Here is an 18,799-nt window from a genome sequence, read left to right as displayed (position 1 = left end):
TTTGTTAGTTTGATGTTAATGTGATCTGTGTGCTTCCTGTGCATCATCAATAACCTACCTGCACCAACGTTCACACCTCTGCCATCTGATATAGAACATTTAAAACATCAGGATATTTATTAATAATGTGATGTGAAGGAGCAACGGGCAGTAACTCCAGAGTCCGGTTCTATCAGAAGGGAACTTTATTTACATCTCACAATGAATGACGGTGTTCGTGTTGAGGAGCAGAAGATGTGTCCTGTTGCATAGATGGACTAAATGAACCTTCTTTAATATCGTGCTGAGCATTTAAGATGTCCAATCATTCACCTTTTAGTTCGTAGTGGCAGAACTGGCTTTAATGAATCTTTTGGGACGTTATTTATCCATGCAGAGTAGTGTGCACTCCCCTTAATGTTATGATTCAATCTGCAAGTGAGAGATTTTTCATGCTAACTTTTGGTGAATTTAGGAGAAATCTGCAGACAAAAATCGACCAAAAAAAACAGGATTTTGGAAGTTTTTCCTGAATGAGATGCACTGGTTTGACTGGAGGATTGAAAGTGAATGAAGTAAGAGTTTCAAGTTCCAGAAATCATCATGAAGGTGATATTGTGTGCCGTGTTGCAGAGTGCTCGTTAAAATGCATCGATGGGACAAAACTACGCAACGGAAAAAGCTCGACTACTTCCTGAAACTACATCATCTTCATCATCCTCATCTTCATCCTCACGTATTTACTGCAGCTCTTGAAGAAAGCACTCTGTACACACTGAACGCCACCTTTATACGAACACATGACTCGGCACCTTTCAGCTCATGACTCAGGAGTTTGCTGACTCTCTTGTAGTTGGGATTTGTTTGATTTAGAGTTTTTAATCTGAGTTTCATTTGGATCTGATTTCAGTTTTCACCAGTCATGCTTTATTTATCTTGTTCAGTTCACCGATGAGTCCAGAGTTTGGAAATGAATCCTGAAATGTTTGGAGATTAAAACGATCACTCCTGCACCTCCTCCTGGATCCACTGTCTAACCTGTGGGTCGCTCTTCTCAGGATATTTATGCTAGAATCTCTGACAGGAACAAAAAGCACTGAACTACACCTCCTCTCCCTCGCTCCTCCCGTCCGGTCGAAGTGAAGATGCATCCAGGACTCATCACTAAGGAAAGAGTGCAGACGCTGGGGGGATATGCCTTCCTTCAAAACGCTTTCTACAGCTTCTACCTTTTTATTATAACGTGTTTCACTTTGTAACATTTCTAAACAGTTAAAACAGGTCGAGTGTTTCACACGGATCAGGAGGTGAGTGTGTGATGAGTGTGTGTGTGTGCTCCTTCAGGACAGGAGGTGTGTGTTTCTAAAAGTCTCACATCCACAAACACATCTGGGATCATTCCTCCAGTCACAGTTCATCTCCCTGCGGACGAGGTCACTTCTTGTCAGCGTTTTGAAATATCTGTTCGTAGGATGGCGGCGGGTGGTTGCAGTAGGACGGAGGGGGGGGGTAGGAGCTCATCATCATGTGGGCGGAGCCAGACTGTGCCGGGTACGCTGAGTGAGGAATGGTGGCCCCCGCCGGGTCGGGCCCCATCATCCCGTTCATCCCGAAGCCCTGCATGGCCCCCGGCTGCTGGGAGACTGCAGGAGGAGACAGGAAACCTTTCAGATGTATCGGCTCAGCTTCAACACATTTCAGTATGCTGCTTCCAAAATCACACGGAGGATCCCATTGGACCAGAGAGATGCTGCCTTCGGGGACTAACAGCCAGCACCACTCTAAACTGTGTGTGTGTGTGTGTGTGTGTGTGTGTGTGTGTGTGTGTGTGTGTGTGTGTGTGTGTGTGTGTGTGTGTGTGTGTGTGTGTGTGTGTGTGTGTGTGTGTGTGTGTGTGTGTGTGTGTGTGTGTGTGTGTGTGTGTGTGTGTGTGTGTGTGTGTGTGTGTGTGTGTGTGTGTGTACCAGGCGAGTTGACGGGGTGTCTGGTGAAGGACACGTTGAAGGTGGGGTCGTCCCTCAGAGGAGACGGGTACATCCTCCGGCGGACGAAGAAGCCGGCGCCGCAGCAGAACAGCACGCCCATCATCAGCAGCACCCTGAGGAACACAGTTAGTGTCACCATGCATCAGTGTGCAAAGTATATATAATACTTCAGATTTTTCAGATATTTTCGTTTCCAAAAGACTTTCTTATGCCTTTCTTCCACATACAGAAAAGCAACACGGCATGTCGCTTTTCTCATTTGTTGGACATGCTGTTTTTATGCCTTATTTGGGCAGAATACGCCGTTCCTAACCCTACGCGGCATTCACAGTCCTTTTTGAGCATTTTTTCGCAATAATATTTAAGGACATAAGGGGGGACCCTTACTTAAGAAAATGCTGACATGCTATACTAGGAGGCTTTCTGAAAATATACAGGCAGTTTAATTAGACAGATCATTCCTCCTCAGACAATGATTGGCTCACCAGAAGTACCAGAGTCTCTGGATGGACAGGGCTCTCACACAGCAGCGAGTCCCACAACAGTCCTCGTAGGAGCGACATCTGCAGCACACAGCCAGCACACAGGTGAGCAATAACACAAGCAGTACACACACTCATCAGGCTTTAACGCTCTTCCTCCTCCTGCAGCTGAACGCACCAACAGACTCTGACCCACTGACTGTCCATACTGCTTTACATCTTCTGGATATTTGTTTTGATTTATTCATGAAGGGACAAACACATCAATCAACAAGTGAGTCCTCAGGTGAATGTGCAGGATTAAACCCTCAAGGCTCATTTCTATCTGCAGGATGATGCCGTTCTTTTACGAAAAAGCCAAACCGTATTCCTGTATCTGATGCATTTACGATTTCTGCTTCGTAAACAAAACTTTAACATGTTTTATTTGAAGTGTGTGTGTGTGTGTGTGTGTGTGTGTGTGTGTGTGTGTGTGTGTGTGTGTGTGTGTGTGTGTGTGTGTGTGTGTGTGTGTGTGTGTGTGTGTGTGTGTGTGTGTGTGTGTGTGTGTGTGTGTGTGTGTGTGTGTGTGTGCGCTCTGCACGGCTCAGCCTGTACTGCACACATGTATTCTTTGTCTCATTTAAATCCTGCTCAGATTTGGAATATTAATCCACACACATGCACGTTACTGCTCGCTGTGGGACGGTGTGCAAAGATCTGGGAGGCAACAGTACATCTCTTTCTTAGTGTTGACTCTGTCAGTGAATAAAACCAAGAGATGTTTTCTTTACTGACAGAGTCAACATAGCACAGTTTCAGCAGTGTTTGCTGTGGATTACATTGATCTTGTCTGTAACTTAATCAAGTTCCAAAGGGATTGATGTTAAACTTTAATATAAGAAACGGGACGAAAAGCTGCAAATATCGTCTTCTTTTAGCCAGGGAGATTTCTGCAGATCAGAGGGGATATTCTTCAGGGTACAGGTTACAACCTCTCTGTGCAGGATCCTTATCGATGCACATTCAGAGTGTTTGCCTGCAGAGATTAGAGGTTTGTTTGGGGAAGATTTTTTAATACTTACATGAAGTAGATGGGGTATCCGCCTTCAAAATACCAGCAGTACTTTTTGGCCTCTACACACTGTGAATAAAAGAGAGACAGATTAAAAACCTGTCTTCCTTTGTGTTAAACCCTCTTTTATTCCCACTCCTGACTTCACAGGACTTGAATGAACTCTCTGAAATCACGCTGCTCTGTAATGCATCTCTGCAGCACAGGAGGAGAGACACATGTCAAAGACAGTAACTGGAGTATTAATGTCGACTGAAATATCTGAATCGTCCTGAACACCTCGTTATGTTTCCTCTCGTCTCACAGGTTTCTGTCCATCATTATCTCTGAGTGAATCACTGCTCAGCGTCACCTCTGCAGGACGGATGTGAGTAGGCGAGGAAATCAGGACTTGTTGGCCAACTTCGTACAGTACATGCAGAGAAAAGGGATGACACTGTGGACATGATCCAGATTTATAATTATAATAGAGAAAGGCAAACATGAATAGGATAAAAAGCATAGTGTGGGTATGAATAGAAATGAAAAAGAGTCGGGAAAGGGAATACAAAAAGTCCAGAGGAAGATTTACAGAAAAACAAAACCGAAAATGCAAAAGAGGTAAATCACAAATCTATAAATCATGGATTTTCTGGACTCTGTTGCCATCCATCTGCATTAATTCAGATTGCAGCGTAATGTTTTTCTGCCAGCAGCTCTGTTCACTGTCTCTCTTTAAGAGAGAGGAAGTGCTGACAGTGGAGGACACACATCAGTGTAACACCACCAGAGGAAGGTTCCTCCTTTAAGGGCAGTTCAGACGGGTTTTAGCTCACGAACAAGAGGGGGTAAAAAGTTCAACTGGTTTCGACAAATCACGTGTGTGTGTGTGTGGGGGGGGGGGGTTGTCTTTGAAGCTGCAGGATGCCGTAGGGGAGACAGGTCAATACAGACTGACATTTTGATCATAGCGCACACAAAGCATGATCATTTTCTGTCTCTAAAAGGTGTTCCGCAGAATCAGGAATAAACCCTATGTATTAAAACATCTTTAGAGCATTTAGGGTCAAACTCCACTTCTGCAGGTAAAATGCAGAATACTCTGGGTGCATTTAAGGCAAAAGGGACTCTTAATGAATCTAAGATGTCTTTTTTGCAGGGTGCATCTGTTATAATGCTGCTATTGTGTGTCAGAGTTTGCAAATTGAAGAAGTAAGCTATTAGAGAATTATAATAATGAGTGAATACAGCAAAGAGGAGGCATCGTTACGCTGCGTGTTCATGCATCATATTCTAATTATAGAGTAACAAGCCTGGAAATGGGTTATTATCTGGATGAGAGCACACAGACATCCTGCTGCAGCTCTGTGCAAACAGACTACCTCTGAGCAGGGTTAGGAAGAAGTAAGACACATATAATTACAGCCAAATAATAGCTTGCATGTTCCCACGTCTGAGAAGCACATCAGTAAGGGAGGAATCTTGCTCTGAAAGGCAGTAAAGGCAGTAAAATGAGACCAAACTTTCTGCTCTCTGATCCACTACCAGGAAATGTTGCATGCATTAAACTACATAAAGCTAGTTTCAGCCCAGAGCACCCAGAGTCAGCGGTCAATACAAAAGCATTTTCAATCACCAGGAGCTCTGATATCAGGCTGCAGAAGAAGAGTCGATACCACGTCCCCACACATGCCTGGCACAAATGATATTAAAATACATACTGTTCATACATTAAAGTGTTGCTTACTAGTACAACAATGTTCACACACCTGGTTTATCCATGCATCTTGGTGCAATACAGACAAGTACAGAGGTGTGGATTTATTCATCTCATATCAGACTCAGTCTAACCTATGGCAACCGATTGAGCTTCTATTCATTTCTGGAGGATATCAACAAACCTATTCTTCCTAGTAACAATGTTTATTTCTGAAATCAAAAACTTAATTTGAACTAGATTGCCAATTCTTGATTCAATTGTTACTAGTACAAATTCAATTTCTGATATGACCAGTAAACTTTATTACTAGGGATACATTTTTTGATATCCTCCAGAAATGAATAAAGGCTCGCCATACTAACCCGCAGATGCATCGCTGTCAAAGGAGACCGAACTTCACTACAAATAAACAAACTACAGCTCTTTTATAGCAGAGCTGATTGCAGGAATGTCTTTAGCATCTGGACCAGGAATTACAGATAAAATCCAGTCAATAAAAATGATATTTCTGACAGTGAGCATCCAACATCAGGCCAGCAGTACAAGAGGTTAGCTGAACACAGAGAACCAATCAGATCCGACCACAGCTATTATATTTCAAACTGAAAGCACCTTCATCCAAACAAAAGAAGACGAGTGTGTGGAGTGATTACACTCCCTCCCCACTGCAGATCCTCCTGCATGGCTCCTGCACGATAAGAATCAGAGGAGCCTTTATGAGTGAACTCTGTTTCAGAGGAAGCCTCGGCTGAGTAAAGGTAAAGTTGTCAGCAGCTTCTCTCAGAGGTCCTTTCAGGCCGCCTGCTCACACTCAAAATGGACGAAGCAGAATGAAGTTAAATAATAATGAAGAGGTTAATAAATCATGAGCAGACATGAGTGTGAGGCTGCAGGAGGAGCAGGGATCGAGACCTCATCGTGCTGCCTTCAAGGACCTGCGACTGGAAATCACAGAGAATATTCCTCCCTCAGTGACCCTGAATGATCTTCTAATCCCTCACATGAAAAACACCCTCATTCAGGGACGTGTGTGTGGAGGAGAGAGAGACACTCTGGAGGAGCTTCAACTATTGTCTTTAATGCACGCTTTCATATCCCATACTATGATAAACTTGTAATGTACAGTCGTGGACAGAAGCTAATGAGAAATTAATGACAATGTGATATTATGGACTACAATGTGGTTAAGTTTCCTGCCTTAAGCTGCACATATTTGTCATTCGACAGAAAAATCATCATTGCATTTTTCATGCAAAATCATCTTTAAATGCCATTTCCAGCCTTTAAAATGTGGAGATTTAGCAGATTGTTTCTGTTAAAATCAAATAAAAGTGAATCTAGAGTTTGGATTGACAAAAAGACATTGAACAACTTTGGACTGAAAACTGCAGTGATACAGTTTTAACAACCAAAACATTAATGCATTGTGAAATTCATACTGCACTACTGTACACGTGTGTGTGTGTGTGTGTGTGTGTGTGTGTGTGTGTGTGTGTGTGTGTGTGTGTGTGTGTGTGTGTGTGTGTGTGTGTGTGTGTGTGTGTGTGTGTGTGTGTGTGTGTCCTACAGGCCCAGCAGTTAAAGGACAAAGGATGACAGGATCACAGGTAGCCTAGTTCCCACAGAGCATCACACAGATCTATTAAATGTTGTGTTTCTGTCCAGAAAGAAGCACCTTAATTTATATTGAAATGTCCTTTAGTCTGCATGTCCCAGGAGGTGGTGCTATAAATATTAAGTTAAGATTTGATTGATATTTAGAGTATTTTGGGGGTTTATTTATAACCCGTATTAACCACACAATGCTATATACTTAATATAAATCTAATTTACTGCTGCAGGTTGTGTGTATTTTTGGCATTATGGGAATATAAATGTAATGATGTGAGGTTTGAACGGGATTTGGTGCACAACGATGTAACAACAATAGCATCAGACGAGCAGCTTGTTATTGTGTCTGCATTTAACACACACACTAGGGTGTCTCTCTCACACACACACACACACACACACACACACACACACACACACACACACACACACACACACACACACACACACTTGTCTAATATCTAATTATAGCATGATGATAATAATGATTATATAGCTCTTACCTCCAGAAAGAGCCAGAGAGAGAGCGCCGCCCCGGGCAGAGGGTTCCTCATGTCTCCGCTGAGGCGGGGGAGAAGCTCCGGGAGAGAAGGCCGAGGAGGAGACGCTCCGGTCGGATCACAGGGACCGGGCCATGCCGCTGCAGACACCCAGAGATCAGCTCCTCCGGCCGGGGAACACAGCTGACGGGAGCCGGGCAGAGAGACACGTCCTCAAACAGATTAATGCATGCTGGGAAACTGCATCAGATGAGGGATCAAACCACGCCCCTTTACAGCATAAACACACACACACACACACACACACACACACACACACACACACACACACACACACACACACACACACACACACACACACACACACACACGTGTGTTGTTATCCAGATGTTATCTGTATTTGTATGTCATAATAATACAATTACAAACACACACACAAAAACACACTTTCACAATCAAACCCAGTTTTTTTTGGTAATATTGTTATCGTCATTTTTCTTTAACCTCATACTTTATTGAAGGGTAATTACTATGTCATAATAATAAAACGCAGATTTCACAATGCAGAATCAGAATCAAGTTTATTCCCAGGTACGGTTACACAGGGAAAAAGGAACATGATAAGTATAAGCAAATGTTTAGTTGTCATAATAAGGAAGTTGCAAAAAGACAAGCACATAAACTATCCTTAGACTCCTATCGTCAGCCATAACTATTATTATTCATATCATAGCAGTATAGTTGTTCTCTTTTTTCAGGGAAATAAACAAACACAAATTAAAACATAATGAATGATGCACAAACACAGGGTAGAATTCAAAATAAACCACCTTAATTAATCTCGTGCATGACCGTTAACAGTGCTAACACACACACACACACACACACACACACACACACACACACACACACACACACACACACACACACACACACACACACACACACACACACACACACACACACACACACACACACATCTTCCATCTGCTCCATGTCCTGCAGCACCTATACGAAGCCTGGGGTAGAGATCACTGTACTGAGGATGTAAACACTGGAGTCCAGGTTACAAGCATTATGTGGGAAATGTAGGTGACAGAGAGTATCCTCTGCATGTAGATATAATGTGTGTGTGTGTGTGTGTGTGTGTGTGTGTGTGTGTGTGTGTGTGTGTGTGTGTGTGTGTGTGTGTGTGTGTGTGTGTGTGTGTGTGTGTGTGTTTGATTCATGTTTCTGCAGCAGCCTGATGGATGAAGCTGACCGTGTAGAACAGGATTTTGTCGCCTCAGATTATTTGGGTTCTCTGTCAGAACCTTCTTATGGACGCCTGATTCAGCTGCTGCAGGTCGGTGCTGCAACGGGAAGGAGACGGGATAATAACAATAGTTTGTATTGGGATGAAATTGCATCTCCAAATGGCTCTGTTATTACTGAATATAGTCAATATGTTCAACATTTCCTCTGTGTAAATTTGAGTTGTTGATGCCCTGCGTTGTTAGCAATTTATATATAAATATAGTCCTTTTAATTAACTTTGCCTTACTTGTTTTTGCAAAGAAAGGATGTCTTTATGGGGCTCATAGTGTAAAAACAGGTGTGAAAAATACTAGTAAAAAAATAAAAGCACCCGAAATGAAAATCCATCTGATCTCATCATTATCTTTGATCACTTCGTCACATGTCCTGTATTATACTGATGGATGCTGCCCTCTGGCAGTGCATGCAGGTATTGCATCTGCTGCACAAACATGTTGACAGGAGAGGAAACAATCTATTTATACATTTAAACAACAACAACAACAACAACAACAAGATAATATACACACGTGCATACTGGGAAGGGCAAGGATATATATAACTGAGTTTGATGATGATTCCTTGAGATATATATGACACATTTAGCAGTATAGAGTAATGATCATGAGTTATTAGAGACTGCATTAACTTAAAACCCTGTTGTGTTATTATTGTGCTTGTCTAGTATTAAATAAAGCCTCTTTGTTAAAGTGAGCGTGGATCAAAATTCAGAGAAAAATCTGTACCTCTGAGTTCCATTTTTACAGACTATTTAAAGTATTTTTATGGCAGTTTTTTGAGATGAACATCTCCCAACTTTTTTTTGAATGACACAAAAAAGGTGAACAATACAATTAAATCAATTCAAATGTGAGATAATCCTGAATAACAGATGTGTTTTTTGCAGCGGAGGTAAATCCAACTACCAGTGAATACATGATAATAAATATCCATTTAACATCATGGTTTTAAAACACATTACATGTCTGTAATGTGTGTGTGTGTGTGTGTGTGTGTGTGTGTGTGTGTGTGTGTGTGTGTGTGTGTGTGTGTGTGTGTGTGTGTGTGTGTGTGTGTGTGTGTGTGTAAAATCTCAATGCAGTACCGTGTGCTGACACCAGACGGCTGAAGAGCTCAGGGACCCTCTCTCTTTATAACTCTTCAATATTTTATAAATTCATTTCTATATTTTATAGAAATATGAAATATAGACTCCTCTTATCTTCTGAATGGCAGTGCACTAACCTATAGAGAGAAAAGTGAGGAAGTTAATTTACGGGAGAATTACACTGGTCAAAGAAATGAGTAAATAATTATAGGGTGATTTTAGTCGTGAGTTTGTCTCTCCCTAGTGGCTGATAGTTGGTACTGCAAGCCATTTAGAATATTTCAGTGACTAAAACTGTCAATTAATTTAAAAATACATATTTTTGTAAAGAAATGTTACTTTAACTTCTGTTGGTTTATAAATATATACATTTCATCATTTTGATTACATTTACTTAATTTTTGTGTGTTAATGAATACCTTTAAGTTATTTATTTGTAATCATTTATTGCACCTTCTCACTTTATGTTTATTTAAATATTGAAATAATTGTTTTTTTGTATTCACCTTTAATTCATTGTGTTCTTTAATGAACCAAAAAACCCAACCAACCTGTGGATAAACACAGTTTTCTGACTCTGATAATCTCCCCCTCCCCCGCTGAATCCCCCTCTCTGCAGCAGTGTGTGTGTGTGTGTGTGGGGGGCAGCTGCACAGTGTATATATGGGCAGGGTAAAAATGTCTCCTGTGACACCGCAGCAGAGGGTTTCTAAAAACAGACGTGACACAGCGAGCGGCAGCAGGCCTCTGCAGCCTCACTATCTGTGTTAGCTCCTTTGGTTAGTTTGGGTTAGTTGAGGTTAGTTACAGTTAGTTTACTTTAGTTAAAGCAACGTTTAACCTGCTGGTTTCAGACATGAATGCCATGGAGAACCTGGAGAAGCAGCTGATCTGCCCCATCTGTCTGGAGATGTTCACCAAGCCGGTGGTGATCCTGCCCTGCCAACACAACCTCTGCAGGAAGTGTGCCAACGACGTTTTCACGGTAAAAACACCACATTTAATCTCTAATATTAATCAGAATATCATCTATACTTCACTGGTTTGTTGTGTATGATAGTCTCTGACTATCGCCCAGTGTCCGGAGGAGCTGGGACGGTTTGTGACTCTGTGTTGAAAGGCCGAAGCACTCACTCTGACAAAACGCTCATATAATCAGAAAGATTTAGACTGAACATCTGAGGTTTCTGTGTCACAACTGAAAAGGGAAGGCTGTGTTTATAAGCAGTCTTCATGTCATTATCAGAACCACTTAAAAAGCTGCTAATCGTAAAAGATTGGAGATGTTAACAAAAGGTTTATTATTGTCCAATTCATTTTGATTTCTCACCTTTTCTGAGAGGTTACATTATTCTGTCATTGTGTTTGTTATGTGTCTTATTTTACCTGATGACATTTAACTTAAGATCGTAATATTCCAGCATAATCAGAAAGATCAGAAAGTAGAACAACAGCAGCAGATTGGAAGAGATGTTCCAGTGAAGAATGAGACAATAAATACACGTAAATATATTTGGTTGAATAATAAATGTCAGTCTCTAAATGAATCAGTGTGTGTGTGTGTGTGTGTGTGTGTGTGTGTGTGTGTGTGTGTGTGTGTGTGTGTGTGTGTGTGTGTGTGTGTGTGTGTGTGTGTGTGTGTGTGTGTGTGTGTGTGTGTCTGCAGGCATCGAACCCGTACCTCCCGACCCGAGGCGGCTCTCTGGCGTCGGGTGGCCGGTTCCGCTGCCCGTCCTGCAGACATGAGGTGGTTCTGGACCGGCACGGGGTCTACGGGCTGCAGAGGAACCTGCTGGTGGAGAATATCATCGACATGTTCAAGCAGGAGACCAGCAGGTGAAGAGAGGGGGGAGGGGACACACAGAGACTGCTGACTCGAACACACACAGGGTCAGGGTCTGGATTACCTGCAGGACACGGGTTCATGACCCAGTGCCCTCAGCCTCCTCAGAACCAGAAACACAGATTCAAAGGACGATTCTGTGCTTTTTTTAATGTCATATTGACGTTCTGCATCCTTTAGAGATATTTTAGGACAGCTTGTTATTGTTTTGCATCACATTTACACTGTTTTGTGTTTGTTTGAAGCCGCTTGGCATCCCTTCCTTTTAATATGTCATATTTTGGTTGTTAAAATTAAAACGGTGTGTAGTTTCAAAAAAGAAGGGATACTCACTTCTGTGTTGACCTTTCACAATAAAGCCCCAACTTAAATCACCCTCCATATGTACAAGGCAACCCAACAGTAGCGTGAGGAGCCCAAAGGATGCACCCTGAGGAATATATGGATTTGATTGACCACATTGAGTATCTACTCTGATTGGATGTCCACATGGATCTGGAGAATCAACCCTGAGTCATTGGTATGGGGTGAAGAGAGTCAGTTATTCATAAATCCATCATACACCTGTAGCCTTACCTGCACACGGCTCAGGGTTTCAGCGACCTATTGATCAGAGCTCTGATGGATGCTCAATAACCTGCTGCTCTGTGTACCTGTGACATTATCAGCCTGACATCACATGTCACATCAATCAGCTGTTCCCTCTGCAGCAGCAGCAGCAGCACGCCGGCCACCGAGAGGAAGGAGGAGTCGCCCATGTGTGATGTGCACGAGGAGGAGAAGATCAACATCTACTGCATGACGCACGGCGTGCCCACCTGCTCCATGTGCAAGGTGTTCGGGGCGCACAAGGACTGCGAGGTGGCGCCCATCTCCAGCATCTACCAGACCAAGAAGGTCAGAGCAGAACTCCTGAGAGGGAAGCAGTGGGACGTGTGCAAGAGTCTGTAGCATGCATGAGGAATAACTTTATTATATCATGCAGAATAACCCTCCTTTTACTGGGAACTCTCCAGTTCAACTTCTCTCTCTCTCCTCTGTGTTTGCTGTTCCCTGCTCCCAGTCAGAGCTGAGTGACGGGATAGCGATGATGGTGGGGAACAACGACCGGATGCAGGGCATCGTCAGTCAGCTGGAGGAGGCCTGCCGGGCCATAGAGGTCAGACACACACTGCTGCATCACTCACACTGCAGGACGGAGCTCTACACACACCTGCAGACACACTCATGCATCAACTGCACCTTCTTTCATGTGTCAGGAAAAGTCCTTCCTCTCTTCATCCAGCTGTCTCTCCTGCATGCACTCAGTGTGTGTGTGTGTGTGTGTGTGTGTGTGTGTGTGTGTGTGTGTGTGTGTGTGTGTGTGTGTGTGTGTGTGTGTGTGTGTGTGTGTGTGTGTGTGTGTGTGTGTGTGTGTGTGACTCTCTGTCTGCAGGAGAACGGCCGGCGGCAGAAGACCCTGGTGTGTGAGAAGTTTGACCTGCTGTACTCGGTGCTGGAGGGGAAGAAGCGGGAGATGAGTCAGAAGGTGACGGTGGAGCAGGAGGAGAAACTGAACTACATCCGAGGACTCAACAAGAAGTACGGAGACCACCTGGAGGAGAGCTGCAAGATGGTGGAGCAGGGCATCCAGACCATGGAGGAGCCGGAGATGGCTCTGTTCCTGCAGGTGAGAGGAGGACACACCTGCAGAGAGACGTGGAGGCTGGGATCAGTGTGATGAGTCTGTGTTTCTGCTCTCTCCCACAGAACACCAAGCCGCTGCTCAAGAAGTGAGTACAGTCTTTATGAGGCGAGACACGGAGGAACAGGAAGTACATGATGATAACTATGATGAACACACTCCGAACACTTCTTCCTCATCTGCTTTGAAATAAAAGCGATATCCAATTAGGACAAACCCCTTCAGATGAACCCCCTTATTGTCAACAACGATAATACATGAGACAAATCATTCACAACACTAACAACAACATCAGTCATTAATAACAACAATAACAACAACAACAACAACAATAATAACAACAATAATAACAACAACAATAATAACAACAACAATAATAATAACAACAATAATAATAACATAACAACAACAATATAATAACAATAATAACAACAATAATAACAACAATAATAACAACAATAATAATAACAATAACAACAACAATAATACAACAATAATAATAACAACAATAATAACAACAATACACAACAATAATAACAATAATAATACAACAATAACAACAATATAATAATAACAACAATAACAACAACAATAATAACAACAATAATAATAACAACATAATAACACAACAATAATACAACAACAATAATAACAACAATAATAATAACAACAATAATAACAACAACAATAATAACAACAACAATAATAATAATAACACAATAACAACAATAACAACAATAATAACAACAATAATAATAACAACAATAATAACAACAACAATAATAACAACAATAATAATAACAATAATAATAATAACAACAACAACAACAATAATAACAACAATAATAACAACAACAACAATAATAATAACAACAATAATAATACAACAATAATAATAATAACAACAATAATAATAACAACAATAACAATAACAACACAACAACAATAATAACAACAATAATAACAACAACAATAATAATACAACAACAATAATAATAACAACAATAATAATAACAACAACAATAATAACAACAACAACAACAATAATAACAACAATAACAATAACAACAACAACAACAACAATAACATGAATATTCACAGGGGCTGGAATGACTGTTGACCTTAATTGATTCATTGATTCATTGATTCATTGATTCATTGATTCATTGAATGACAGTTCATTGATATTAAGTCTGCAACAAAAGCTTTCCCATTTGAGAAACTGCAGTTTGTTTAACTTTCTTTATCTAAAAATAACTCAGATTAATCTATTGTGAAACCAGTTGCAGATTAAACTGAGTGATGAGTCTCTGCACGTCCCCCCTCCAGCCCCTCCCTGAGGTCTCAGAAACAATGTGTGTGACTCTCCTCAACACCTGCTCTGTGAAAAGCATCCCATAATGATCTGAGACTTCCAGGAATAACTCCTGATCACAAACTGGTGATATATATAACACCCCCCTGAACACCTGTAGGGGCTCCGTACTGTACTCTGATCTACCTGTCCCCCTCCCCCCCCACCCCAGGCTCACAGACGCTTGCAGCACGGCTCACCTGGACAAAGTGGAGCGTGGCTACGAGAACATGGACCACTTCAGCGTGGAGTTCACGAAGGAGGGCCGGGCGCTGAAGAGCCTGGACTTCCTGCAGGGTGAGGGTCCGACATCTCTAACAGACCCTGTTCTGCTCTCTTGGGTTCTCCCTCTGCTGTAGCGGGTCCTGAAGGTTCTGACACCGGAACACTGTGACATCACTATGGAATACTCGCGCTCCAACACATTGTACGTGATAGGCTAAGTGGGCGGGACATCTCTAAGAGGCTGACCAATCAGTAACTCTGGTTTCAGACAGAGGGTGTAAAGCTGCAGCGACACATCTACATCACTGGATGAATGCACACCTTTAAATCAGAGTTCCTCCTCAAAGATATTCATCAGAGAGGATCCTTTGAAACATCAGCATTAAACACAACCAATCAGTCTGCTAATCATCTCTTATCTCTCCCCTCAGACGACGAAGACGAGGACGAGGATGAAGAGGAAGGAGAAGGTGAGGAAGCGGGGGGTGCAGTGACGACTCCCCTTCAGCAGCAATCGGCCTCCACCTGAACAACACCCGACAGCAGATGATCTGCAGGTGTCTCCAGGTGTCTCCAGGAGTCTCCAGGCTCTGAGGGAGAGGCTATCGGATCAGTTTCTCTGCTTTAACCCACGTGTGTCTCTGACCTTCGGCTGCTTCATTAGCCCCCCCCGCCCCCACCCACCCCCACCCCACCCCCGCTCGTATACTTTTTTATGACTGATGAAACTTTATCACTGTGACATTTCAACATCTTCTCCAGCCTTTAGTCTCAGGTGCACAGGTGTGTGTCCCTCGCTTGATAGTACAGCACGTGATGGATAGTATGTTATGTCTCATTAAAGCTGTGCACACAGACTGGTTTCCTTAAATCAAACTGGTTAAACTGGGATTACAGAGTGTGTGGTGTGGACTACAGCAGGTAATGTTAGCACAGGTGAGTCAGAGGTGAGGAAGACCCCCCGAGCTGTCGGGAGGTACCTGCAGACACACGCACACACTCACACTCACACACACACACACACACACACACACACACACACACACACACACACACACACACACACACACACACACACACACACACACACACACTCACTGGTGTAATGAGGATTTAGCTGAGAAACCTTTTATTCTTTTGATGCAGCTTTTGTGTGTGTGTGTGTGTGTGTGTGTGTGTGTGTGTGTGTGTGTGTGTGTGTGTGTGTGTGTGTGTGTGTGTGTGTGTGTGTGTGTGTGTGTGTGTGTGTGTGTGTGTGTGTGTGTGTGTGCGGGCACGGTGCTAACCCAGGGTTTGGCTCCAGATTATTATTTGTAATATCAGTAGGTGATGTGTTGCTCTGTAAACAGACAGTTGTTGTTGTTGTTGTTGTTGTTGTTGTTGTTGTTGTTGTTGTTGTTAGCAGCTGGGTTTATATGTAAGGATATCCACAGAGAAGTGTAAGCATTGCTTTTAATTTTTTTATTTAAAATATAGATATAAGACGTTGTCTTGCACAACAGAAAATGACTGGTTGCACAGAAGTTTATTAACAAACATAAATCTCATCAATACAAACAAAGAGTGGAGTCATGAAGAGGTGACATTAACTCGGTTTAGCTCCGCAGTTTAAAGCTTTAAATAAGAGTGACACAGCAGCACTGATGGTGGAGATGCGACAGAAAGAGGAGGAGGAGGAGGAGGAGGAGGAGGTCTTTGGCGCGCTTCACTTCCCGAACAGCTCCATCATTCTTCTGTTGTTTTGCGCCTGCTGCGCGATCTGCTCAGCCTTGGACATCTCCATCATCTCCCGCAGCAGGTGGAAGGTCAGGTCCAGGGAGATCGGCGGGTCCTCAGACCTCCTGCCCCTCTCCATGGACTCCTCATCCTCTCCAAGGAGCGCCCTGATGTTTCCAACTTTCCCCTGCAAGAGGCGCCGCGTGAGCTGCAGCGCTCTGCTGAACCCGGAGGGGAACATGGAAGGGAAAGAGTTAGAGTCCCCGTTGCCCAGCCGGATGAAATACTCCTCCCCGAGCCGCTCCAGGATGGGGCCAGACTGCTGGTGCTGCTGGGAGATCTGGGTCTGGGGAGCGGGAACGCGCAGGGCACCGCCAGGACTTTCAATAGCCCGACATTCGTAGCGCGGTAAGAAAGCAACTAGCAGAATCACGGTGGTACCAAGTAAATTGAGCTTCATGTCAGGATATCAACAGGAATCTGGGGAGGGAAACACAGGCTTGGTTAATATTGTGTATCCAATGTGTGGGATAAAATGTGCTGCGTAATGAGGAGTTTACGCAGGTAAAACAAAACATCTCCAGAAATGTGGAATACTTTCACGTATACGGAGGGGTTTGTCTCAGTAATGAAGAAGTTTACATTTTAATCCTAGTTTAACACAGGTGTGAGAATACAGAGCAGACACCAAGAGAAAATCCACTTGGTGACTAAAACCCTGCCTTAAATTTACGCACGAAAAAGGCACAGTGGCACGGTGTGGCAACCATGGATACAAGTGTTGCAGCTTTCTTAAAAGTGATTCATACAGATAGATAAATGCGGAACATCTGCGCGTAAAGACAGATGTGTGGCTCAATGTTGGTACAGTTTATTCCATGCTGAGTTAAAACCTGCCCAGACTTTACGCCCAATGGATACAAGTGTAAATTATAATTTGAAGGATTTATATAAAGAAATAATCGGTGGAATATCTGCGCGTAAAGACAGGTTTTTGGCTCAATAATTAATAAACCTCAACAGTTTATTCCATGCTGCATTTACCCTGAACAACATCCACTTGGTGACTAAAACCCAAAATGTGCACAGGAAAAAGCCACAGTAATGGCACGGTGTCGAAACGATGGATAAAGTGTTATTTTATCAAAACAGAAGTGATAGAAAGAAATAATCCGTGGAAAATCTGCGCGTAAAGACAGATTTTTGGCTCAATATTGGATACAGTTTGTTCCATGCTGCATTTACCAAGAATAAAATCCGCTTACTGAGTGAAACCCTGCCGAGAAACAGGAAGAGGGGACAAAAGAAATAAGAAGCACTGTGTCCGTACCTTAAACTTTAGAGGGTCCAGTACAGCCTCGGTGGTTGCAGGTCGTTGGCGAGATGCCACCCTCCTTCTCTTCTCTGCGGAACAAGCCTATAGGTACTGGAGGAGCAGGAGCCGGACGGGTTTATATACCGAGGCTGAGGCTGCGCGCTCAAACGTGAATGGACGCTTTGCTTCAGATGAGTCATATGGGAGCGTGCGCGAGCGTGCACGCGCGTATACCTCTGTATGGAACGCCAACAAAGGTGCCCCACCTGATGCACCCTCACACAACGACAGGAGGTTCCCGGACTGTAAGGAAATACTGAAAAGTGCATTATTTTTATTTCCCCGTTTTCTGACTCACGATTCCTGATTAGATTCCTCACTTCTGACTTCCTGCTTTTTAATCCGTTTTTGGTTTACTCCTAACTCTCTTTGATCTCTATCATTGTTTTATATTTCATGCATGATGTAGTTTTGCCCTTTCTGCTTCTCTTATTTCTTAAAATAAATCTGCATCCACTCAAAAGCCCTTTCTGAAACAGAATTTATACACGTTTAATTCCAAATAAGTTCACACACAAAAAGAGGATTTGCTTTGGGGTGTTAGGGTGCAAACATAAACACAACATTCTCTAAAGAAGGAGCAAATATATAGTTGTTCAAAAAACTTAAATAAAATTAAGAAAATAAAATAAAAATGTTTGCAAAGAATAAATCCATATGTTGGGTCAATTCCTGTTGTTTAATCCACTGACATTCTGCAACAGTTGTCTTATATAGTCTATATTCTGCACCTTTCACTCTGATTATGTAAACTCTACCCCTCTGTCTGCACTGTACAGCATCATGCATCACAGGGCTGCACAAAGACACCCTCTCCATAAATAAACTGATCTAACTGGACCTGACAAACACTGGCTGCCCTTTTCTTTATTATTCACTTTTAACGAT

The 18,799-nt window shown here is 42.7% G+C and overlaps 3 protein-coding genes across 5 annotated transcripts; 1 reads left to right on the top strand and 2 right to left on the bottom strand.

The window, feature by feature from the left end:
• Nucleotides 1–167: 167 nt before the first annotated feature.
• Nucleotides 168–7,527, bottom strand: vopp1b (VOPP1 WW domain binding protein b). The gene is made up of 5 exons (XM_063912841.1): nt 7,314–7,527; nt 3,511–3,569; nt 2,450–2,527; nt 1,944–2,077; nt 168–1,622 (listed from the first exon to the last, which is right to left on the bottom strand). The coding sequence occupies exons 1-5, from the start codon at nt 7,362–7,364 to the stop codon at nt 1,414–1,416; spliced, it is 531 nt and encodes a 176-aa protein (XP_063768911.1). The 5' UTR covers nt 7,365–7,527; the 3' UTR covers nt 168–1,413.
• Nucleotides 7,528–10,413: 2,886 nt separating this feature from the next.
• Nucleotides 10,414–15,677, top strand: trim55b (tripartite motif containing 55b). 3 transcript variants are annotated; one of them, XR_010168322.1, is made up of 8 exons: nt 10,414–10,699; nt 11,381–11,550; nt 12,268–12,454; nt 12,621–12,716; nt 12,993–13,226; nt 13,307–13,329; nt 14,768–15,022; nt 15,252–15,677. XR_010168322.1 is itself a non-coding variant. In XM_063912150.1 (8 exons), exons 1-8 carry the CDS (start codon nt 10,571–10,573, stop codon nt 15,347–15,349), a joined length of 1,059 nt encoding a protein of 352 aa, XP_063768220.1. In that variant the 5' UTR covers nt 10,414–10,570; the 3' UTR covers nt 15,350–15,677. The 3 variants fall into 3 exon arrangements, 2 of the variants coding, with proteins under 2 accessions (XP_063768220.1, XP_063768218.1); XM_063912150.1 differs by having other exon boundaries at nt 12,271–12,454; nt 14,768–14,892; XM_063912148.1 differs by having other exon boundaries at nt 14,768–14,892.
• A 670-nt stretch (nt 15,678–16,347) lies between these two features.
• crhb (corticotropin releasing hormone b) lies at nt 16,348–17,975 on the bottom strand. Its single transcript, XM_063912151.1, has 2 exons — nt 17,867–17,975; nt 16,348–17,016 (listed from the first exon to the last, which is right to left on the bottom strand). Exon 2 carries the CDS (start codon nt 16,994–16,996, stop codon nt 16,526–16,528), a length of 471 nt encoding a protein of 156 aa, XP_063768221.1. The 5' UTR covers nt 16,997–17,016; nt 17,867–17,975; the 3' UTR covers nt 16,348–16,525.
• Nucleotides 17,976–18,799: the final 824 nt, after the last annotated feature.

This window comes from Eleginops maclovinus, chromosome 21 (assembly GCF_036324505.1).
Source record: "Eleginops maclovinus isolate JMC-PN-2008 ecotype Puerto Natales chromosome 21, JC_Emac_rtc_rv5, whole genome shotgun sequence".
In the NCBI taxonomy this organism is placed as follows: Eukaryota; Metazoa; Chordata; class Actinopteri; order Perciformes; family Eleginopidae; genus Eleginops; species Eleginops maclovinus.
The sequence above is the reverse complement of the archived record's forward strand: the minus strand, read 5'-3'. Positions and strand labels throughout refer to the sequence as shown.